Genomic DNA, 21455 nt, shown 5'->3' on the forward strand with positions numbered 1-21455 from the left:
CTTTTGGATTGTCAGGCGGAGAAAAGAATCAATACTTTGAAGGATTTTATGTGAATAGCTAAACTTTTATTCGAATGACAAGAGTTGAATGGATATGACTTTATAAAATTGAGCGCCACATTCTCATCTCGAAAGCATTTGTTTCGTTCTGTTATTTATAGCATTTTCATTATTCGGGTTACAAGCAGGTCTTTTTGCATTGTCATTGTGTTTAATACAAAAGCTATTAGTTGTTACTCTTTAAATTATGAATAGGTATGCACTAAGGATGGAATTTTTCTGTAAATTGGAGGTTTCTAATAGTCAAGAAGTGAAAGCAACAAACCGAGAGCTTTAAATATAGATGGACTTTTCTATTACAAGATCGAATGGACCATGGTTTTCCCAAATAATATAAACCGTTTTCTAGTTCTTGTTCAGATTGTTCGACGTAACCTCAACTATGCTGATAAGAAATTCAAACTCCTGATTTTTCTTCTTTATGTGTGCACCATCGCTAGTTGCTCCACCAAACACTTTCTTGCACTGTTTGATTTCTTCAGAGGCATCCTTAACTTGAACAGGTATGTTCTTGAAAGCACCCGACTTTAAGTAATTCTTAATGGCTTTAAGATCACGAATGGCGTCATTGTAATTGCTGGAACACGACTGGTATATAGTTTTCAACCGTGAATCGTGGGTTTTATTGACAACGGAGTTTATAACAGAATGGATTTTGTTGGCCTTCTTAGATGCCAAATCAACAGAAACTTCAGCAAGGCCTCTTGCGTCCACATTTGTTGTGCGGGGATCAGACTTTAAGAGTTTGTAGCAGCTCTCAAGATTGCTGGTCTTGGAGCACAAATGCTTTATCTCAATATCCGTCAATTTGTTTCCTGTTGCGGATGGTGCAATCGACATGAAGACTGTGGGTATGAGAATGAGCACAATGGAGGTTTCGAAGATAGCCATGTTTTTCTTTCTCTACTTTACTAGGACTGATTTTCCTCAATTTGCAAATGCCGAAGTCCATCGAAGGCCTCTTATATGATAGCTCAATCAAGCTCTTACATGGATTATAGATTTTTTGTCCCAAGATTTGCCAGGTTTTATTAATGGGTATTTGTTTGTTTGGCAAAAAAAACAATGCTATACATTTTTTTTTTCAAAAATTAAATTGAAAATATTAAGTAATTTTTGCCACTTCTTATTTTCAAATATATTAATAAGCAATTGAACTTAGGAGGAGATAAGTGAAAGAGAAATAGCAAAATCGTCATTTTGACGAAGTTGATAAGGATCATTGTTTGGTATATTTGCTAGGTAATTTTCTGTTGTATTAGTCTTTAAGTAATCATCCCTAGCTGGTCTATCGAGCGTTCGCTCATTTGTCGCCTCTATATTTCGACAAAAAAGGAGTTTGTATTATTAAAATCTTGAAAAACTTCAATCATGTAAAATAAAATGTTGTAATTTATGTTTGCTTCTCTTTTGACATTTTATCTGAACTTAGTTAGTTAGATTTTTAGCATAATGGATATTGAAGAAATAGTCCTACAGGGGAGAGATGAATTAGTCTCCTAATCATCAGGGTAGAAGAAAAATCTTGACTCGACAATGCACGTTGGAAAACGGTGTTTGCCTCATTCGACAAAAATAAATAGCCTAAAATCCTTTTACAATGTTAAAAAATGGTCCTTCTAATAAATTTCTTTAATTTTTCCTCTATTTCTTGCTCCAGTCCAACACTCCCATCTTTGTGTTGTCGTAAACATTCTTACTCCACCACAACGAACTCCCTTATTGTGGAACTTTGGCTTTCTTTTTAATAATGAGTTAATCCAATAGTCGAATATAATTAATTTGTCTTACTATCATTTATATGGCCTTATTTGGGCATCGATATTCTTTCACTTTGAATTCATCTATTGCGAGGTAATGGAATATAATTTTTTTGATACATGAAAGAAGAAACTTTTGGATTGTCAGGCGGAGAAAAGAATCAATACTTTGAAGGATTTTATGTGAATAGCTAAACTTTTATTCGAATGACAAGAGTTGAATGGATATGACTTTATAAAATTGAGCGCCACATTCTCATCTCGAAAGCATTTGTTTCGTTCTGTTATTTATAGCATTTTCATTATTCAGGTTACAAGCAGGTCTTTTTGCATTGTCATTGTGTTTAATACAAAAGCTATTAGTTGTTACTCTTTAAATTATGAATAGGTATGCACTAAGGATGGCTATTTTACTGTAAATTGGAGGTTTCTAATAGTCAAGAAGTGAAAGCAACAAACCGAGAGCTTTAAATATAGATGGACTTTTCTATTACAAGATCGAATGGACCATGGTTTTCCCAAATAATATAAACCGTTTCCTAGTTCTTGTTCAGATTGTTCGACGTAACCTCAACTATGCTGATAAGAAATTCAAACTCCTGATTTTTCTTCTTTATGTGTGCACCATCGCTAGTTGCTCCACCAAACACTTTCTTGCACTGTTTGATTTCTTCAGAGGCATCCTTAACTTGAACAGGTATGTTCTTGAAAGCACCCGACTTTAAGTAATTCTTAATGGCTTTAAGATCACGAATGGCGTCATTGTAATTGCTGGAACACGACTGGTATATAGTTTTCAACCGTGAATCGTGGGTTTTATTGACAACGGAGTTTATAACAGAATGGATTTTGTTGGCCTTCTTAGATGCCAAATCAACAGAAACTTCAGCAAGGCCTCTTGCATCCACATTTGTTGTGCGGGGATCAGACTTTAAGAGTTTGTAGCAGCTCTCAAGATTGCTGGTCTTGGAGCACAAATGCTTTATCTCAATATCCGTCAATTTGTTTCCTGTTGCGGATGGTGCAATCGACATGAAGACTGTGGGTATGAGAATGAGCACAATGGTGGTTTCAAAGATAGCCATGTTTTTCTTTCTCTACTTTACTAGGACCGATTTGCCTCAATTTGCAAATGCCGAACTCCATCGAAGGCCTCTTATATGAGAGCTCAATCAAGCTCTTACATGGATTATAGATTTTTTGTCCCAAGATTTGCCAGGTTTTATTAATGGGTATTTGTTTGTTTAGCAAAAAAAACAATGCTATACATTTTTTTTTTCAAAAATTAACTTGAAAATATTAATTAATTTTTGCCACTTCTTATTATCAAATATATTAATAAGCCATTGAACTTTGGAGGAGATAAGTGAAAGAGAAATAGCAAAATCGTCATAATTGATTTTTGACGAAGTTGATGAGGACCATTGTTTGGTATATTTGCTAGGTAATTTTCTGTTGTATTAGTCTTTAAGTAATCATCCCTAGCTGGTCTGTCAAGCGTTCGCTCATTTGTCGCCTCTATATTTCGACAAAAAAGGAGTTTGTATTATTAAAATCCTGAAAAATTTCAATCATGTAAAATAAAATGTTGTAATTTATGTTTGCTTCTCTTTTGACATTTTATCTGAACTTAGTTAGTTAGATTTTTAGCATAATGGATATTGAAGAAATAGTCCTACAGGGGAGAGATGAATTAGTCTCCTAATCATCAGGGTAGAAGAAAAATCTTGACTCGACAATGCACGTTGGAAAACGGTGTTTGCCTCATTCGACAAAAATAAATAGCCTAAAATCCTTTTACAATGTTAAAAAATGGTCCTTCTAATAAATTTCTTTAATTTTTCCTCTATTTCTTGCTCCAGTCCAACACTCCCATCTTTGTGTTGTCGTAAACATTCTTACTCCACCACAACGAACTCCCTTATTGTGGAACTTTGGCTTTCTTTTTAATAATGAGTTAATCCAATAGTCGAATATAATTAATTTGTCTTACTATCATTTATAAGGCCTTATTTGGGCATCGATATTCTTTCACTTTGAATTCATCTATTGCGAGGTAATGGAATATAATTTTTTTGATACATGAAAGAAGAAACTTTTGGATTGTCAGGCGGAGAAAAGAATCAATACTTAGAAGGATTTTATGTGAATAGCTAAACTTTTATTCGAATGACAAGAGTTGAATGGATATGACTTTATAAAATTGAGCGCCACATTCTCATCTCGAAAGCATTTGTTTCGTTCTGTTATTTATAGCATTTTCATTATTCGGGTTACAAGCAGGTCTTTTTGCATTGTCATTGTGTTTAATACAAAAGCTATTAGTTGTTACTCTTTAAATTATGAATAGGTATGCACTAAGGATGGAATTTTTCTGTAAATTGGAGGTTTCTAATAGTCAAGAAGTGAAAGCAACAAACCGAGAGCTTTAAATATAGATGGACTTTTCTATTACAAGATCGAATGGACCATGGTTTTCCCAAATAATATAAACCGTTTTCTAGTTCTTGTTCAGATTGTTCGACGTAACCTCAACTATGCTGATAAGAAATTCAAACTCCTGATTTTTCTTCTTTATGTGTGCACCATCGCTAGTTGCTCCACCAAACACTTTCTTGCACTGTTTGATTTCTTCAGAGGCATCCTTAACTTGAACAGGTATGTTCTTGAAAGCACCCGACTTTAAGTAATTCTTAATGGCTTTAAGATCACGAATGGCGTCATTGTAATTGCTGGAACACGACTGGTATATAGTTTTCAACCGTGAATCGTGGGTTTTATTGACAACGGAGTTTATAACAGAATGGATTTTGTTGGCCTTCTTAGATGCCAAATCAACAGAAACTTCAGCAAGGCCTCTTGCGTCCACATTTGTTGTGCGGGGATCAGACTTTAAGAGTTTGTAGCAGCTCTCAAGATTGCTGGTCTTGGAGCACAAATGCTTTATCTCAATATCCGTCAATTTGTTTCCTGTTGCGGATGGTGCAATCGACATGAAGACTGTGGGTATGAGAATGAGCACAATGGAGGTTTCGAAGATAGCCATGTTTTTCTTTCTCTACTTTACTAGGACTGATTTTCCTCAATTTGCAAATGCCGAAGTCCATCGAAGGCCTCTTATATGATAGCTCAATCAAGCTCTTACATGGATTATAGATTTTTTGTCCCAAGATTTGCCAGGTTTTATTAATGGGTATTTGTTTGTTTGGCAAAAAAAACAATGCTATACATTTTTTTTTTCAAAAATTAAATTGAAAATATTAAGTAATTTTTGCCACTTCTTATTTTCAAATATATTAATAAGCAATTGAACTTAGGAGGAGATAAGTGAAAGAGAAATAGCAAAATCGTCATAATTGATTTTTGACGAAGTTGATAAGGACCATTGTTTGTATTATTTGCTAGGTAATTTTCTGTTGTATTAGTCTTTAAGTAATCATCCCTAGCTGGTCTATCGAGCGTTCGCTCATTTGTCGCCTCTATATTTCGACAAAAAAGGAGTTTGTATTATTAAAATCTTGAAAAACTTCAATCATGTAAAATAAAATGTTGTAATTTATGTTTGCTTCTCTTTTGACATTTTATCTGAACTTAGTTAGTTAGATTTTTAGCATAATGGATATTGAAGAAATAGTCCTACAGGGGAGAGATGAATTAGTCTCCTAATCATCAGGGTAGAAGAAAAATCTTGACTCGACAATGCACGTTGGAAAACGGTGTTTGCCTCATTGGACAAAAATAAATAGCCTAAAATCCTTTTACAATGTTAAAAAATGGTCCTTCTAATAAATTTCTTTAATTTTTCCTCTATTTCTTGCTCCAGTCCAACACTCCCATCTTTGTGTTGTCGTAAACATTCTTACTCCACCACAACGAACTCCCTTATTGTGGAACTTTGGCTTTCTTTTTAATAATGAGTTAATCCAATAGTCGAATATAATTAATTTGTCTTACTATCATTTATAAGGCCTTATTTGGGCATCGATATTCTTTCACTTTGAATTCATCTATTGCGAGGTAATGGAATATAATTTTTTTGATACATGAAAGAAGAAACTTTTGGATTGTCAGGCGGAGAAAAGAATCAATACTTTGAAGGATTTTATGTGAATAGCTAAACTTTTATTCGAATGACAAGAGTTGAATGGATATGACTTTATAAAATTGAGCGCCACATTCTCATCTCGAAAGCATTTGTTTCGTTCTGTTATTTATAGCATTTTCATTATTCAGGTTACAAGCAGGTCTTTTTGCATTGTCATTGTGTTTAATACAAAAGCTATTAGTTGTTACTCTTTAAATTATGAATAGGTATGCACTAAGGATGGCTATTTTTCTGTAAATTGGAGGTTTCTAATAGTCAAGAAGTGAAAGCAACAAACCGAGAGCTTTAAATATAGATGGACTTTTCTATTACAAGATCGAATGGACCATGGTTTTCCCAAATAATATAAACCGTTTCCTAGTTCTTGTTCAGATTGTTCGACGTAACCTCAACTATGCTGATAAGAAATTCAAACTCCTGATTTTTCTTCTTTATGTGTGCACCATCGCTAGTTGCTCCACCAAACACTTTCTTGCACTGTTTGATTTCTTCAGAGGCATCCTTAACTTGAACAGGTATGTTCTTGAAAGCACCCGACTTTAAGTAATTCTTAATGGCTTTAAGATCACGAATGGCGTCATTGTAATTGCTGGAACACGACTGGTATATAGTTTTCAACCGTGAATCGTGGGTTTTATTGACAACGGAGTTTATAACAGAATGGATTTTGTTGGCCTTCTTAGATGCCAAATCAACAGAAACTTCAGCAAGGCCTCTTGCGTCCACATTTGTTGTGCGGGGATCAGACTTTAAGAGTTTGTAGCAGCTCTCAAGATTGCTGGTCTTGGAGCACAAATGCTTTATCTCAATATCCGTCAATTTGTTTCCTGTTGCGGATGGTGCAATCGACATGAAGACTGTGGGTATGAGAATGAGCACAGTGGTGGTTTCAAAGATAGCCATGTTTTTCTTTCTCTACTTTACTAGGACCGATTTGCCTCAATTTGCAAATGCCGAACTCCATCGAAGGCCTCTTATATGAGAGCTCAATCAAGCTCTTACATGGATTATAGATTTTTTGTCCCAAGATTTGCCAGGTTTTATTAATGGGTATTTGTTTGTTCAGCAAAAAAAACAATGCTATACATTTTTTTTTTCAAAAATTAACTTGAAAATATTAATTAATTTTTGCCACTTCTTATTATCAAATATATTAATAAGCAATTGAACTTTGGAGGAGATAAGTGAAAGAGAAATAGCAAAATCGTCATAATTGATTTTTGACGAAGTTGATGAGGACCATTGTTTGGTATATTTGCTAGGTAATTTTCTGTTGTATTAGTCTTTAAGTAATCATCCCTAGCTGGTCTGTCGAGCGTTCGCTCATTTGTCGCCTCTATATTTCGACAAAAAAGGAGTTTGTATTATTAAAATCTTGAAAAATTTCAATCATGTATAATTAAATGTTGTAATTTATGTTTGCTACTCTTTTGACATTTTATCTGAACTTAGTTAGTTAGATTTTTAGCATAATGGATATTGAAGAAATAGTCCTACAGGGGAGAGATGAATTAGTCTCCTAATCATCAGGGTAGAAGAAAAATCTTGACTCGACAATGCACGTTGGAAAACGGTGTTTGCCTCATTGGACAAAAATAAATAGCCTAAAATCCTTTTACAATGTTAAAAAATGGTCCTTCTAATAAATTTCTTTAATTTTTCCTCTATTTCTTGCTCCAGTCCAACACTCCCATCTTTGTGTTGTCGTAAACATTCTTACTCCACCACAACGAACTCCCTTATTGTGGAACTTTGGCTTTCTTTTTAATAATGAGTTAATCCAATAGTCGAATATAATTAATTTGTCTTACTATCATTTATAAGGCCTTATTTGGGCATCGATATTCTTTCACTTTGAATTCATCTATTGCGAGGTAATGGAATATAATTTTTTTGATACATGAAAGAAGAAACTTTTGGATTGTCAGGCGGAGAAAAGAATCAATACTTTGAAGGATTTTATGTGAATAGCTAAACTTTTATTCGAATGACAAGAGTTGAATGGATATGACTTTATAAAATTGAGCGCCACATTCTCATCTCGAAAGCATTTGTTTCGTTCTGTTATTTATAGCATTTTCATTATTCGGGTTACAAGCAGGTCTTTTTGCATTGTCATTGTGTTTAATACAAAAGCTATTAGTTGTTACTCTTTAAATTATGAATAGGTATGCACTAAGGATGGAATTTTTCTGTAAATTGGAGGTTTCTAATAGTCAAGAAGTGAAAGCAACAAACCGAGAGCTTTAAATATAGATGGACTTTTCTATTACAAGATCGAATGGACCATGGTTTTCCCAAATAATATAAACCGTTTTCTAGTTCTTGTTCAGATTGTTCGACGTAACCTCAACTATGCTGATAAGAAATTCAAACTCCTGATTTTTCTTCTTTATGTGTGCACCATCGCTAGTTGCTCCACCAAACACTTTCTTGCACTGTTTGATTTCTTCAGAGGCATCCTTAACTTGAACAGGTATGTTCTTGAAAGCACCCGACTTTAAGTAATTCTTAATGGCTTTAAGATCACGAATGGCGTCATTGTAATTGCTGGAACACGACTGGTATATAGTTTTCAACCGTGAATCGTGGGTTTTATTGACAACGGAGTTTATAACAGAATGGATTTTGTTGGCCTTCTTAGATGCCAAATCAACAGAAACTTCAGCAAGGCCTCTTGCGTCCACATTTGTTGTGCGGGGATCAGACTTTAAGAGTTTGTAGCAGCTCTCAAGATTGCTGGTCTTGGAGCACAAATGCTTTATCTCAATATCCGTCAATTTGTTTCCTGTTGCGGATGGTGCAATCGACATGAAGACTGTGGGTATGAGAATGAGCACAATGGAGGTTTCGAAGATAGCCATGTTTTTCTTTCTCTACTTTACTAGGACTGATTTTCCTCAATTTGCAAATGCCGAAGTCCATCGAAGGCCTCTTATATGATAGCTCAATCAAGCTCTTACATGGATTATAGATTTTTTGTCCCAAGATTTGCCAGGTTTTATTAATGGGTATTTGTTTGTTTGGCAAAAAAAACAATGCTATACATTTTTTTTTTCAAAAATTAAATTGAAAATATTAAGTAATTTTTGCCACTTCTTATTTTCAAATATATTAATAAGCAATTGAACTTAGGAGGAGATAAGTGAAAGAGAAATAGCAAAATCGTCATAATTGATTTTTGACGAAGTTGATAAGGACCATTGTTTGGTATATTTGCTAGGTAATTTTCTGTTGTATTAGTCTTTAAGTAATCATCCCTAGCTGGTCTATCGAGCGTTCGCTCATTTGTCGCCTCTATATTTCGACAAAAAAGGAGTTTGTATTATTAAAATCTTGAAAAACTTCAATCATGTAAAATAAAATGTTGTAATTTATGTTTGCTTCTCTTTTGACATTTTATCTGAACTTAGTTAGTTAGATTTTTAGCATAATGGATATTGAAGAAATAGTCCTACAGGGGAGAGATGAATTAGTCTCCTAATCATCAGGGTAGAAGAAAAATCTTGACTCGACAATGCACGTTGGAAAACGGTGTTTGCCTCATTCGACAAAAATAAATAGCCTAAAATCCTTTTACAATGTTAAAAAATGGTCCTTCTAATAAATTTCTTTAATTTTTCCTCTATTTCTTGCTCCAGTCCAACACTCCCATCTTTGTGTTGTCGTAAACATTCTTACTCCACCACAACGAACTCCCTTATTGTGGAACTTTGGCTTTCTTTTTAATAATGAGTTAATCCAATAGTCGAATATAATTAATTTGTCTTACTATCATTTATAAGGCCTTATTTGGGCATCGATATTCTTTCACTTTGAATTCATCTATTGCGAGGTAATGGAATATAATTTTTTTGATACATGAAAGAAGAAACTTTTGGATTGTCAGGCGGAGAAAAGAATCAATACTTTGAAGGATTTTATGTGAATAGCTAAACTTTTATTCGAATGACAAGAGTTGAATGGATATGACTTTATAAAATTGAGCGCCACATTCTCATCTCGAAAGCATTTGTTTCGTTCTGTTATTTATAGCATTTTCATTATTCAGGTTACAAGCAGGTCTTTTTGCATTGTCATTGTGTTTAATACAAAAGCTATTAGTTGTTACTCTTTAAATTATGAATAGGTATGCACTAAGGATGGCTATTTTTCTGTAAATTGGAGGTTTCTAATAGTCAAGAAGTGAAAGCAACAAACCGAGAGCTTTAAATATAGATGGACTTTTCTATTACAAGATCGAATGGACCATGGTTTTCCCAAATAATATAAACCGTTTCCTAGTTCTTGTTCAGATTGTTCGACGTAACCTCAACTATGCTGATAAGAAATTCAAACTCCTGATTTTTCTTCTTTATGTGTGCACCATCGCTAGTTGCTCCACCAAACACTTTCTTGCACTGTTTGATTTCTTCAGAGGCATCCTTAACTTGAACAGGTATGTTCTTGAAAGCACCCGACTTTAAGTAATTCTTAATGGCTTTAAGATCACGAATGGCGTCATTGTAATTGCTGGAACACGACTGGTATATAGTTTTCAACCGTGAATCGTGGGTTTTATTGACAACGGAGTTTATAACAGAATGGATTTTGTTGGCCTTCTTAGATGCCAAATCAACAGAAACTTCAGCAAGGCCTCTTGCGTCCACATTTGTTGTGCGGGGATCAGACTTTAAGAGTTTGTAGCAGCTCTCAAGATTGCTGGTCTTGGAGCACAAATGCTTTATCTCAATATCCGTCAATTTGTTTCCTGTTGCGGATGGTGCAATCGACATGAAGACTGTGGGTATGAGAATGAGCACAGTGGTGGTTTCAAAGATAGCCATGTTTTTCTTTCTCTACTTTACTAGGACCGATTTGCCTCAATTTGCAAATGCCGAACTCCATCGAAGGCCTCTTATATGAGAGCTCAATCAAGCTCTTACATGGATTATAGATTTTTTGTCCCAAGATTTGCCAGGTTTTATTAATGGGTATTTGTTTGTTCAGCAAAAAAAACAATGCTATACATTTTTTTTTTCAAAAATTAACTTGAAAATATTAATTAATTTTTGCCACTTCTTATTATCAAATATATTAATAAGCAATTGAACTTTGGAGGAGATAAGTGAAAGAGAAATAGCAAAATCGTCATAATTGATTTTTGACGAAGTTGATGAGGACCATTGTTTGGTATATTTGCTAGGTAATTTTCTGTTGTATTAGTCTTTAAGTAATCATCCCTAGCTGGTCTGTCGAGCGTTCGCTCATTTGTCGCCTCTATATTTCGACAAAAAAGGAGTTTGTATTATTAAAATCCTGAAAAATTTCAATCATGTAAAATAAAATGTTGTAATTTATGTTTGCTTCTCTTTTGACATTTTATCTGAACTTAGTTAGTTAGATTTTTAGCATAATGGATATTGAAGAAATAGTCCTACAGGGGAGAGATGAATTAGTCTCCTAATCATCAGGGTAGAAGAAAAATCTTGACTCGACAATGCACGTTGGAAAACGGTGTTTGCCTCATTCGACAAAAATAAATAGCCTAAAATCCTTTTACAATGTTAAAAAATGGTCCTTCTAATAAATTTCTTTAATTTTTCCTCTATTTCTTGCTCCAGTCCAACACTCCCATCTTTGTGTTGTCGTAAACATTCTTACTCCACCACAACGAACTCCCTTATTGTGGAACTTTGGCTTTCTTTTTAATAATGAGTTAATCCAATAGTCGAATATAATTAATTTGTCTTACTATCATTTATAAGGCCTTATTTGGGCATCGATATTCTTTCACTTTGAATTCATCTATTGCGAGGTAATGGAATATAATTTTTTTGATACATGAAAGAAGAAACTTTTGGATTGTCAGGCGGAGAAAAGAATCAATACTTAGAAGGATTTTATGTGAATAGCTAAACTTTTATTCGAATGACAAGAGTTGAATGGATATGACTTTATAAAATTGAGCGCCACATTCTCATCTCGAAAGCATTTGTTTCGTTCTGTTATTTATAGCATTTTCATTATTCGGGTTACAAGCAGGTCTTTTTGCATTGTCATTGTGTTTAATACAAAAGCTATTAGTTGTTACTCTTTAAATTATGAATAGGTATGCACTAAGGATGGAATTTTTCTGTAAATTGGAGGTTTCTAATAGTCAAGAAGTGAAAGCAACAAACCGAGAGCTTTAAATATAGATGGACTTTTCTATTACAAGATCGAATGGACCATGGTTTTCCCAAATAATATAAACCGTTTTCTAGTTCTTGTTCAGATTGTTCGACGTAACCTCAACTATGCTGATAAGAAATTCAAACTCCTGATTTTTCTTCTTTATGTGTGCACCATCGCTAGTTGCTCCACCAAACACTTTCTTGCACTGTTTGATTTCTTCAGAGGCATCCTTAACTTGAACAGGTATGTTCTTGAAAGCACCCGACTTTAAGTAATTCTTAATGGCTTTAAGATCACGAATGGCGTCATTGTAATTGCTGGAACACGACTGGTATATAGTTTTCAACCGTGAATCGTGGGTTTTATTGACAACGGAGTTTATAACAGAATGGATTTTGTTGGCCTTCTTAGATGCCAAATCAACAGAAACTTCAGCAAGGCCTCTTGCGTCCACATTTGTTGTGCGGGGATCAGACTTTAAGAGTTTGTAGCAGCTCTCAAGATTGCTGGTCTTGGAGCACAAATGCTTTATCTCAATATCCGTCAATTTGTTTCCTGTTGCGGATGGTGCAATCGACATGAAGACTGTGGGTATGAGAATGAGCACAATGGAGGTTTCGAAGATAGCCATGTTTTTCTTTCTCTACTTTACTAGGACTGATTTTCCTCAATTTGCAAATGCCGAAGTCCATCGAAGGCCTCTTATATGATAGCTCAATCAAGCTCTTACATGGATTATAGATTTTTTGTCCCAAGATTTGCCAGGTTTTATTAATGGGTATTTGTTTGTTTGGCAAAAAAAACAATGCTATACATTTTTTTTTTCAAAAATTAAATTGAAAATATTAAGTAATTTTTGCCACTTCTTATTTTCAAATATATTAATAAGCAATTGAACTTAGGAGGAGATAAGTGAAAGAGAAATAGCAAAATCGTCATAATTGATTTTTGACGAAGTTGATAAGGACCATTGTTTGGTATATTTGCTAGGTAATTTTCTGTTGTATTAGTCTTTAAGTAATCATTCCTAGCTGGTCTATCGAGCGTTCGCTCATTTGTCGCCTCTATATTTCGACAAAAAAGGAGTTTGTATTATTAAAATCTTGAAAAACTTCAATCATGTAAAATAAAATGTTGTAATTTATGTTTGCTTCTCTTTTGACATTTTATCTGAACTTAGTTAGTTAGATTTTTAGCATAATGGATATTGAAGAAATAGTCCTACAGGGGAGAGATGAATTAGTCTCCTAATCATCAGGGTAGAAGAAAAATCTTGACTCGACAATGCACGTTGGAAAACGGTGTTTGCCTCATTCGACAAAAATAAATAGCCTAAAATCCTTTTACAATGTTAAAAAATGGTCCTTCTAATAAATTTCTTTAATTTTTCCTCTATTTCTTGCTCCAGTCCAACACTCCCATCTTTGTGTTGTCGTAAACATTCTTACTCCACCACAACGAACTCCCTTATTGTGGAACTTTGGCTTTCTTTTTAATAATGAGTTAATCCAATAGTCGAATATAATTAATTTGTCTTACTATCATTTATAAGGCCTTATTTGGGCATCGATATTCTTTCACTTTGAATTCATCTATTGCGAGGTAATGGAATATAATTTTTTTGATACATGAAAGAAGAAACTTTTGGATTGTCAGGCGGAGAAAAGAATCAATACTTAGAAGGATTTTATGTGAATAGCTAAACTTTTATTCGAATGACAAGAGTTGAATGGATATGACTTTATAAAATTGAGCGCCACATTCTCATCTCGAAAGCATTTGTTTCGTTCTGTTATTTATAGCATTTTCATTATTCGGGTTACAAGCAGGTCTTTTTGCATTGTCATTGTGTTTAATACAAAAGCTATTAGTTGTTACTCTTTAAATTATGAATAGGTATGCACTAAGGATGGAATTTTTCTGTAAATTGGAGGTTTCTAATAGTCAAGAAGTGAAAGCAACAAACCGAGAGCTTTAAATATAGATGGACTTTTCTATTACAAGATCGAATGGACCATGGTTTTCCCAAATAATATAAACCGTTTTCTAGTTCTTGTTCAGATTGTTCGACGTAACCTCAACTATGCTGATAAGAAATTCAAACTCCTGATTTTTCTTCTTTATGTGTGCACCATCGCTAGTTGCTCCACCAAACACTTTCTTGCACTGTTTGATTTCTTCAGAGGCATCCTTAACTTGAACAGGTATGTTCTTGAAAGCACCCGACTTTAAGTAATTCTTAATGGCTTTAAGATCACGAATGGCGTCATTGTAATTGCTGGAACACGACTGGTATATAGTTTTCAACCGTGAATCGTGGGTTTTATTGACAACGGAGTTTATAACAGAATGGATTTTGTTGGCCTTCTTAGATGCCAAATTAACAGAAACTTCAGCAAGGCCTCTTGCGTCCACATTTGTTGTGCGGGGATCAGACTTTAAGAGTTTGTAGCAGCTCTCAAGATTGCTGGTCTTGGAGCACAAATGCTTTATCTCAATATCCGTCAATTTGTTTCCTGTTGCGGATGGTGCAATCGACATGAAGACTGTGGGTATGAGAATGAGCACAATGGAGGTTTCGAAGATAGCCATGTTTTTCTTTCTCTACTTTACTAGGACTGATTTTCCTCAATTTGCAAATGCCGAAGTCCATCGAAGGCCTCTTATATGATAGCTCAATCAAGCTCTTACATGGATTATAGATTTTTTGTCCCAAGATTTGCCAGGTTTTATTAATGGGTATTTGTTTGTTTGGCAAAAAAAACAATGCTATACATTTTTTTTTTCAAAAATTAACTTGAAAATATTAATTAATTTTTGCCACTTCTTATTATCAAATATATTAATAAGCAATTGAACTTTGGAGGAGATAAGTGAAAGAGAAATAGCAAAATCGTCATAATTGATTTTTGACGAAGTTGATGAGGACCATTGTTTGGTATATTTGCTAGGTAATTTTCTGTTGTATTAGTCTTTAAGTAATCATCCCTAGCTGGTCTGTCAAGCGTTCGCTCATTTGTCGCCTCTATATTTCGACAAAAAAGGAGTTTGTATTATTAAAATCCTGAAAAATTTCAATCATGTAAAATAAAATGTTGTAATTTATGTTTGCTTCTCTTTTGACATTTTATCTGAACTTAGTTAGTTAGATTTTTAGCATAATGGATATTGAAGAAATAGTCCTACAGGGGAGAGATGAATTAGTCTCCTAATCATCAGGGTAGAAGAAAAATCTTGACTCGACAATGCACGTTGGAAAACGGTGTTTGCCTCATTCGACAAAAATAAATAGCCTAAAATCCTTTTACAATGTTAAAAAATGGTCCTTCTAATAAATTTCTTTAATTTTTCCTCTATTTCTTGCTCCAGTCCAACACTCCCATCTTTGTGTTGTCGTAAACATTCTTACTCCACCACAACGAACTCCCTTATTGTGGAACTTTGGCTTTCTTTTTAATAATGAGTTAATCCAATAGTCGAATATAATTAATTTGTCTTACTATCATTTATAAGGCCTTATTTGGGCATCGATATTCTTTCACTTTGAATTCATCTATTGCGAGGTAATGGAATATAATTTTTTTGATACATGAAAGAAGAAACTTTTGGATTGTCAGGCGGAGAAAAGAATCAATACTTAGAAGGATTTTATGTGAATAGCTAAACTTTTATTCGAATGACAAGAGTTGAATGGATATGACTTTATAAAATTGAGCGCCACATTCTCATCTCGAAAGCATTTGTTTCGTTCTGTTATTTATAGCATTTTCATTATTCGGGTTACAAGCAGGTCTTTTTGCATTGTCATTGTGTTTAATACAAAAGCTATTAGTTGTTACTCTTTAAATTATGAATAGGTATGCACTAAGGATGGAATTTTTCTGTAAATTGGAGGTTTCTAATAGTCAAGAAGTGAAAGCAACAAACCGAGAGCTTTAAATATAGATGGACTTTTCTATTACAAGATCGAATGGACCATGGTTTTCCCAAATAATATAAACCGTTTTCTAGTTCTTGTTCAGATTGTTCGACGTAACCTCAACTATGCTGATAAGAAATTCAAACTCCTGATTTTTCTTCTTTATGTGTGCACCATCGCTAGTTGCTCCACCAAACACTTTCTTGCACTGTTTGATTTCTTCAGAGGCATCCTTAACTTGAACAGGTATGTTCTTGAAAGCACCCGACTTTAAGTAATTCTTAATGGCTTTAAGATCACGAATGGCGTCATTGTAATTGCTGGAACACGACTGGTATATAGTTTTCAACCGTGAATCGTGGGTTTTATTGACAACGGAGTTTATAACAGAATGGATTTTGTTGGCCTTCTTAGATGCCAAATCAACAGAAACTTCAGCAAGGCCTCTTGCGTCCACATTTGTTGTGCGGGGATCAGACTTTAAGAGTTTGTAGCAGCTCTCAAGATTGCTGGTCTTGGAGCACAAATGCTTTATCTCAATATCCGTCAATTTGTTTCCTGTTGCGGATGGTGCAATCGACATGAAGACTGTGGGTATGAGAATGAGCACAATGGAGGTTTCGAAGATAGCCATGTTTTTCTTTCTCTACTTTACTAGGACTGATTTTCCTCAATTTGCAAATGCCGAAGTCCATCGAAGGCCTCTTATATGATAGCTCAATCAAGCTCTTACATGGATTATAGATTTTTTGTCCCAAGATTTGCCAGGTTTTATTAATGGGTATTTGTTTGTTTGGCAAAAAAAACAATGCTATACATTTTTTTTTTCAAAAATTAAATTGAAAATATTAAGTAATTTTTGCCACTTCTTATTTTCAAATATATTAATAAGCAATTGAACTTAGGAGGAGATAAGTGAAAGAGAAATAGCAAAATCGTCATAATTGATTTTTGACGAAGTTGATAAGGACCATTGTTTGGTATATTTGCTAGGTAATTTTCTGTTGTATTAGTCTTTAAGTAATCATCCCTAGCTGGTCTATCGAGCGTTCGCTCATTTGTCGCCTCTATATTTCGACAAAAAAGGAGTTTGTATTATTAAAATCTTGAAAAACTTCAATCATGTAAAATAAAATGTTGTAATTTATGTTTGCTTCTCTTTTGACATTTTATCTGAACTTAGTTAGTTAGATTTTTAGCATAATGGATATTGAAGAAATAGTCCTACAGGGGAGAGATGAATTAGTCTCCTAATCATCAGGGTAGAAGAAAAATCTTGACTCGACAATGCACGTTGGAAAACGGTGTTTGCCTCATTCGACAAAAATAAATAGCCTAAAATCCTTTTACAATGTTAAAAAATGGTCCTTCTAATAAATTTCTTTAATTTTTCCTCTATTTCTTGCTCCAGTCCAACACTCCCATCTTTGTGTTGTCGTAAACATTCTTACTCCACCACAACGAACTCCCTTATTGTGGAACTTTGGCTTTCTTTTTAATAATGAGTTAATCCAATAGTCGAATATAATTAATTTGTCTTACTATCATTTATAAGGCCTTATTTGGGCATCGATATTCTTTCACTTTGAATTCATCTATTGCGAGGTAATGGAATATAATTTTTTTGATACATGAAAGAAGAAACTTTTGGATTGTCAGGCGGAGAAAAGAATCAATACTTTGAAGGATTTTATGTGAATAGCTAAACTTTTATTCGAATGACAAGAGTTGAATGGATATGACTTTATAAAATTGAGCGCCACATTCTCATCTCGAAAGCATTTGTTTCGTTCTGTTATTTATAGCATTTTCATTATTCAGGTTACAAGCAGGTCTTTTTGCATTGTCATTGTGTTTAATACAAAAGCTATTAGTTGTTACTCTTTAAATTATGAATAGGTATGCACTAAGGATGGCTATTTTTCTGTAAATTGGAGGTTTCTAATAGTCAAGAAGTGAAAGCAACAAACCGAGAGCTTTAAATATAGATGGACTTTTCTATTACAAGATCGAATGGACCATGGTTTTCCCAAATAATATAAACCGTTTCCTAGTTCTTGTTCAGATTGTTCGACGTAACCTCAACTATGCTGATAAGAAATTCAAACTCCTGATTTTTCTTCTTTATGTGTGCACCATCGCTAGTTGCTCCACCAAACACTTTCTTGCACTGTTTGATTTCTTCAGAGGCATCCTTAACTTGAACAGGTATGTTCTTGAAAGCACCCGACTTTAAGTAATTCTTAATGGCTTTAAGATCACGAATGGCGTCATTGTAATTGCTGGAACACGACTGGTATATAGTTTTCAACCGTGAATCGTGGGTTTTATTGACAACGGAGTTTATAACAGAATGGATTTTGTTGGCCTTCTTAGATGCCAAATCAACAGAAACTTCAGCAAGGCCTCTTGCGTCCACATTTGTTGTGCGGGGATCAGACTTTAAGAGTTTGTAGCAGCTCTCAAGATTGCTGGTCTTGGAGCACAAATGCTTTATCTCAATATCCGTCAATTTGTTTCCTGTTGCGGATGGTGCAATCGACATGAAGACTGTGGGTATGAGAATGAGCACAGTGGTGGTTTCAAAGATAGCCATGTTTTTCTTTCTCTACTTTACTAGGACCGATTTGCCTCAATTTGCAAATGCCGAACTCCATCGAAGGCCTCTTATATGAGAGCTCAATCAAGCTCTTACATGGATTATAGATTTTTTGTCCCAAGATTTGCCAGGTTTTATTAATGGGTATTTGTTTGTTCAGCAAAAAAAACAATGCTATACATTTTTTTTTTCAAAAATTAACTTGAAAATATTAATTAATTTTTGCCACTTCTTATTATCAAATATATTAATAAGCAATTGAACTTTGGAGGAGATAAGTGAAAGAGAAATAGCAAAATCGTCATAATTGATTTTTGACGAAGTTGATGAGGACCATTGTTTGGTATATTTGCTAGGTAATTTTCTGTTGTATTAGTCTTTAAGTAATCATCCCTAGCTGGTCTGTCGAGCGTTCGCTCATTTGTCGCCTCTATATTTCGACAAAAAAGGAGTTTGTATTATTAAAATCTTGAAAAATTTCAATCATGTATAATTAAATGTTGTAATTTATGTTTGCTACTCTTTTGACATTTTATCTGAACTTAGTTAGTTAGATTTTTAGCATAATGGATATTGAAGAAATAGTCCTACAGGGGAGAGATGAATTAGTCTCCTAATCATCAGGGTAGAAGAAAAATCTTGACTCGACAATGCACGTTGGAAAACGGTGTTTGCCTCATTGGACAAAAATAAATAGCCTAAAATCCTTTTACAATGTTAAAAAATGGTCCTTCTAATAAATTTCTTTAATTTTTCCTCTATTTCTTGCTCCAGTCCAACACTCCCATCTTTGTGTTGTCGTAAACATTCTTACTCCACCACAACGAACTCCCTTATTGTGGAACTTTGGCTTTCTTTTTAATAATGAGTTAATCCAATAGTCGAATATAATTAATTTGTCTTACTATCATTTATAAGGCCTTATTTGGGCATCGATATTCTTTCACTTTGAATTCATCTATTGCGAGGTAATGGAATATAATTTTTTTGATACATGAAAGAAGAAACTTTTGGATTGTCAGGCGGAGAAAAGAATCAATACTTTGAAGGATTTTATGTGAATAGCTAAACTTTTATTCGAATGACAAGAGTTGAATGGATATGACTTTATAAAATTGAGCGCCACATTCTCATCTCGAAAGCATTTGTTTCGTTCTGTTATTTATAGCATTTTCATTATTCGGGTTACAAGCAGGTCTTTTTGCATTGTCATTGTGTTTAATACAAAAGCTATTAGTTGTTACTCTTTAAATTATGAATAGGTATGCACTAAGGATGGAATTTTTCTGTAAATTGGAGGTTTCTAATAGTCAAGAAGTGAAAGCAACAAACCGAGAGCTTTAAATATAGATGGACTTTTCTATTACAAGATCGAATGGACCATGGTTTTCCCAAATAATATAAACCGTTTTCTAGTTCTTGTTCAGATTGTTCGACGTAACCTCAACTATGCTGATAAGAAATTCAAACTCCTGATTTTTCTTCTTTATGTGTGCACCATCGCTAGTTGCTCCACCAAACACTTTCTTGCACTGTTTGATTTCTTCAGAGGCATCCTTAACTTGAACAGGTATGTTCTTGAAAGCACCCGACTTTAAGTAATTCTTAATGGCTTTAAGATCACGAATGGCGTCATTGTAATTGCTGGAACACGACTGGTATATAGTTTTCAACCGTGAATCGTGGGTTTTATTGACAACGGAGTTTATAACAGAATGGATTTTGTTGGCCTTCTTAGATGCCAAATCAACAGAAACTTCAGCAAGGCCTCTTGCGTCCACATTTGTTGTGCGGGGATCAGACTTTAAGAGTTTGTAGCAGCTCTCAAGATTGCTGGTCTTGGAGCACAAATGCTTTATCTCAATATCCGTCAATTTGTTTCCTGTTGCGGATGGTGCAATCGACATGAAGACTGTGGGTATGAGAATGAGCACAATGGAGGTTTCGAAGATAGCCATGTTTTTCTTTCTCTACTTTACTAGGACTGATTTTCCTCAATTTGCAAATGCCGAAGTCCATCGAAGGCCTCTTATATGATAGCTCAATCAAGCTCTTACATGGATTATAGATTTTTTGTCCCAAGATTTGCCAGGTTTTATTAATGGGTATTTGTTTGTTTGGCAAAAAAAACAATGCTATACATTTTTTTTTCAAAAATTAAATTGAAAATATTAAGTAATTTTTGCCACTTCTTATTTTCAAATATATTAATAAGCAATTGAACTTAGGAGGAGATAAGTGAAAGAGAAATAGCAAAATCGTCATTTTGACGAAGTTGATAAGGACCATTGTTTGGTATATTTGCTAGGTAATTTTCTGTTGTATTAGTCTTTAAGTAATCATCCCTAGCTGGTCTATCGAGCGTTCGCTCATTTGTCGCCTCTATATTTCGACAAAAAAGGAGTTTGTATTATTAAAATCTTGAAAAACTTCAATCATGTAAAATAAAATGTTGTAATTTATGTTTGCTTCTCTTTTGACATTTTATCTGAACTTAGTTAGTTAGATTTTTAGCATAATGGATATTGAAGAAATAGTCCTACAGGGGAGAGATGAATTAGTCTCCTAATCATCAGGGTAGAAGAAAAATCTTGACTCGACAATGCACGTTGGAAAACGGTGTTTGCCTCATTGGACAAAAATAAATAGCCTAAAATCCTTTTACAATGTTAAAAAATGGTCCTTCTAATAAATTTCTTTAATTTTTCCTCTATTTCTTGCTCCAGTCCAACACTCCCATCTTTGTGTTGTCGTAAACATTCTTACTCCACCACAACGAACTCCCTTATTGTGGAACTTTGGCTTTCTTTTTAATAATGAGTTAATCCAATAGTCGAATATAATTAATTTGTCTTA

The 21455-nt window shown here is 34.1% G+C and overlaps 11 protein-coding genes across 11 annotated transcripts; all 11 read right to left on the reverse strand.

Moving 5' to 3' along the window:
- Nucleotides 1-405: 405 nt before the first annotated feature.
- Nucleotides 406-951, reverse strand: LOC148788336 (pectinesterase inhibitor-like). The gene has a single exon (XM_088880015.1). The coding sequence runs from the start codon at nucleotides 949-951 to the stop codon at nucleotides 406-408; it is 546 nt and encodes a 181-aa protein (XP_088736141.1).
- Nucleotides 952-2359: 1408 nt separating this feature from the next.
- Nucleotides 2360-2905, reverse strand: LOC148788337 (pectinesterase inhibitor-like). The gene has a single exon (XM_088880016.1). The coding sequence runs from the start codon at nucleotides 2903-2905 to the stop codon at nucleotides 2360-2362; it is 546 nt and encodes a 181-aa protein (XP_088736142.1).
- A 1415-nt stretch (nucleotides 2906-4320) lies between these two features.
- Nucleotides 4321-4866, reverse strand: LOC148788338 (pectinesterase inhibitor-like). Its single transcript, XM_088880017.1, has one exon. It carries the CDS (start codon nucleotides 4864-4866, stop codon nucleotides 4321-4323), a length of 546 nt encoding a protein of 181 aa, XP_088736143.1.
- Nucleotides 4867-6282: 1416 nt separating this feature from the next.
- Nucleotides 6283-6828, reverse strand: LOC148788339 (pectinesterase inhibitor-like). Its single transcript, XM_088880018.1, has one exon. It carries the CDS (start codon nucleotides 6826-6828, stop codon nucleotides 6283-6285), a length of 546 nt encoding a protein of 181 aa, XP_088736144.1.
- A 1415-nt stretch (nucleotides 6829-8243) lies between these two features.
- Nucleotides 8244-8789, reverse strand: LOC148788340 (pectinesterase inhibitor-like). Its single transcript, XM_088880019.1, has one exon. It carries the CDS (start codon nucleotides 8787-8789, stop codon nucleotides 8244-8246), a length of 546 nt encoding a protein of 181 aa, XP_088736145.1.
- Nucleotides 8790-10205: 1416 nt separating this feature from the next.
- On the reverse strand, nucleotides 10206-10751 carry LOC148788341 (pectinesterase inhibitor-like). The gene has a single exon (XM_088880020.1). The coding sequence runs from the start codon at nucleotides 10749-10751 to the stop codon at nucleotides 10206-10208; it is 546 nt and encodes a 181-aa protein (XP_088736146.1).
- Nucleotides 10752-12166: 1415 nt separating this feature from the next.
- Nucleotides 12167-12712, reverse strand: LOC148788342 (pectinesterase inhibitor-like). The gene has a single exon (XM_088880021.1). It carries the CDS (start codon nucleotides 12710-12712, stop codon nucleotides 12167-12169), a length of 546 nt encoding a protein of 181 aa, XP_088736147.1.
- Nucleotides 12713-14127: 1415 nt separating this feature from the next.
- LOC148788343 (pectinesterase inhibitor-like) lies at nucleotides 14128-14673 on the reverse strand. The gene has a single exon (XM_088880022.1). The coding sequence runs from the start codon at nucleotides 14671-14673 to the stop codon at nucleotides 14128-14130; it is 546 nt and encodes a 181-aa protein (XP_088736148.1).
- A 1415-nt stretch (nucleotides 14674-16088) lies between these two features.
- On the reverse strand, nucleotides 16089-16634 carry LOC148788344 (pectinesterase inhibitor-like). The gene has a single exon (XM_088880023.1). The coding sequence runs from the start codon at nucleotides 16632-16634 to the stop codon at nucleotides 16089-16091; it is 546 nt and encodes a 181-aa protein (XP_088736149.1).
- Nucleotides 16635-18050: 1416 nt separating this feature from the next.
- On the reverse strand, nucleotides 18051-18596 carry LOC148788345 (pectinesterase inhibitor-like). Its single transcript, XM_088880025.1, has one exon. It carries the CDS (start codon nucleotides 18594-18596, stop codon nucleotides 18051-18053), a length of 546 nt encoding a protein of 181 aa, XP_088736151.1.
- A 1415-nt stretch (nucleotides 18597-20011) lies between these two features.
- On the reverse strand, nucleotides 20012-20557 carry LOC148788346 (pectinesterase inhibitor-like). The gene has a single exon (XM_088880026.1). The coding sequence runs from the start codon at nucleotides 20555-20557 to the stop codon at nucleotides 20012-20014; it is 546 nt and encodes a 181-aa protein (XP_088736152.1).
- Between the last annotated feature and the right edge of the window lie 898 nt (nucleotides 20558-21455).

The sequence above is a fragment of the Sesamum indicum genome, linkage group LG4 (assembly GCF_026168435.1).
Source record: "Sesamum indicum cultivar Baizhima isolate 11 linkage group LG4, ASM2616843v1, whole genome shotgun sequence".
Classification (NCBI taxonomy): Eukaryota; Viridiplantae; Streptophyta; class Magnoliopsida; order Lamiales; family Pedaliaceae; genus Sesamum; species Sesamum indicum.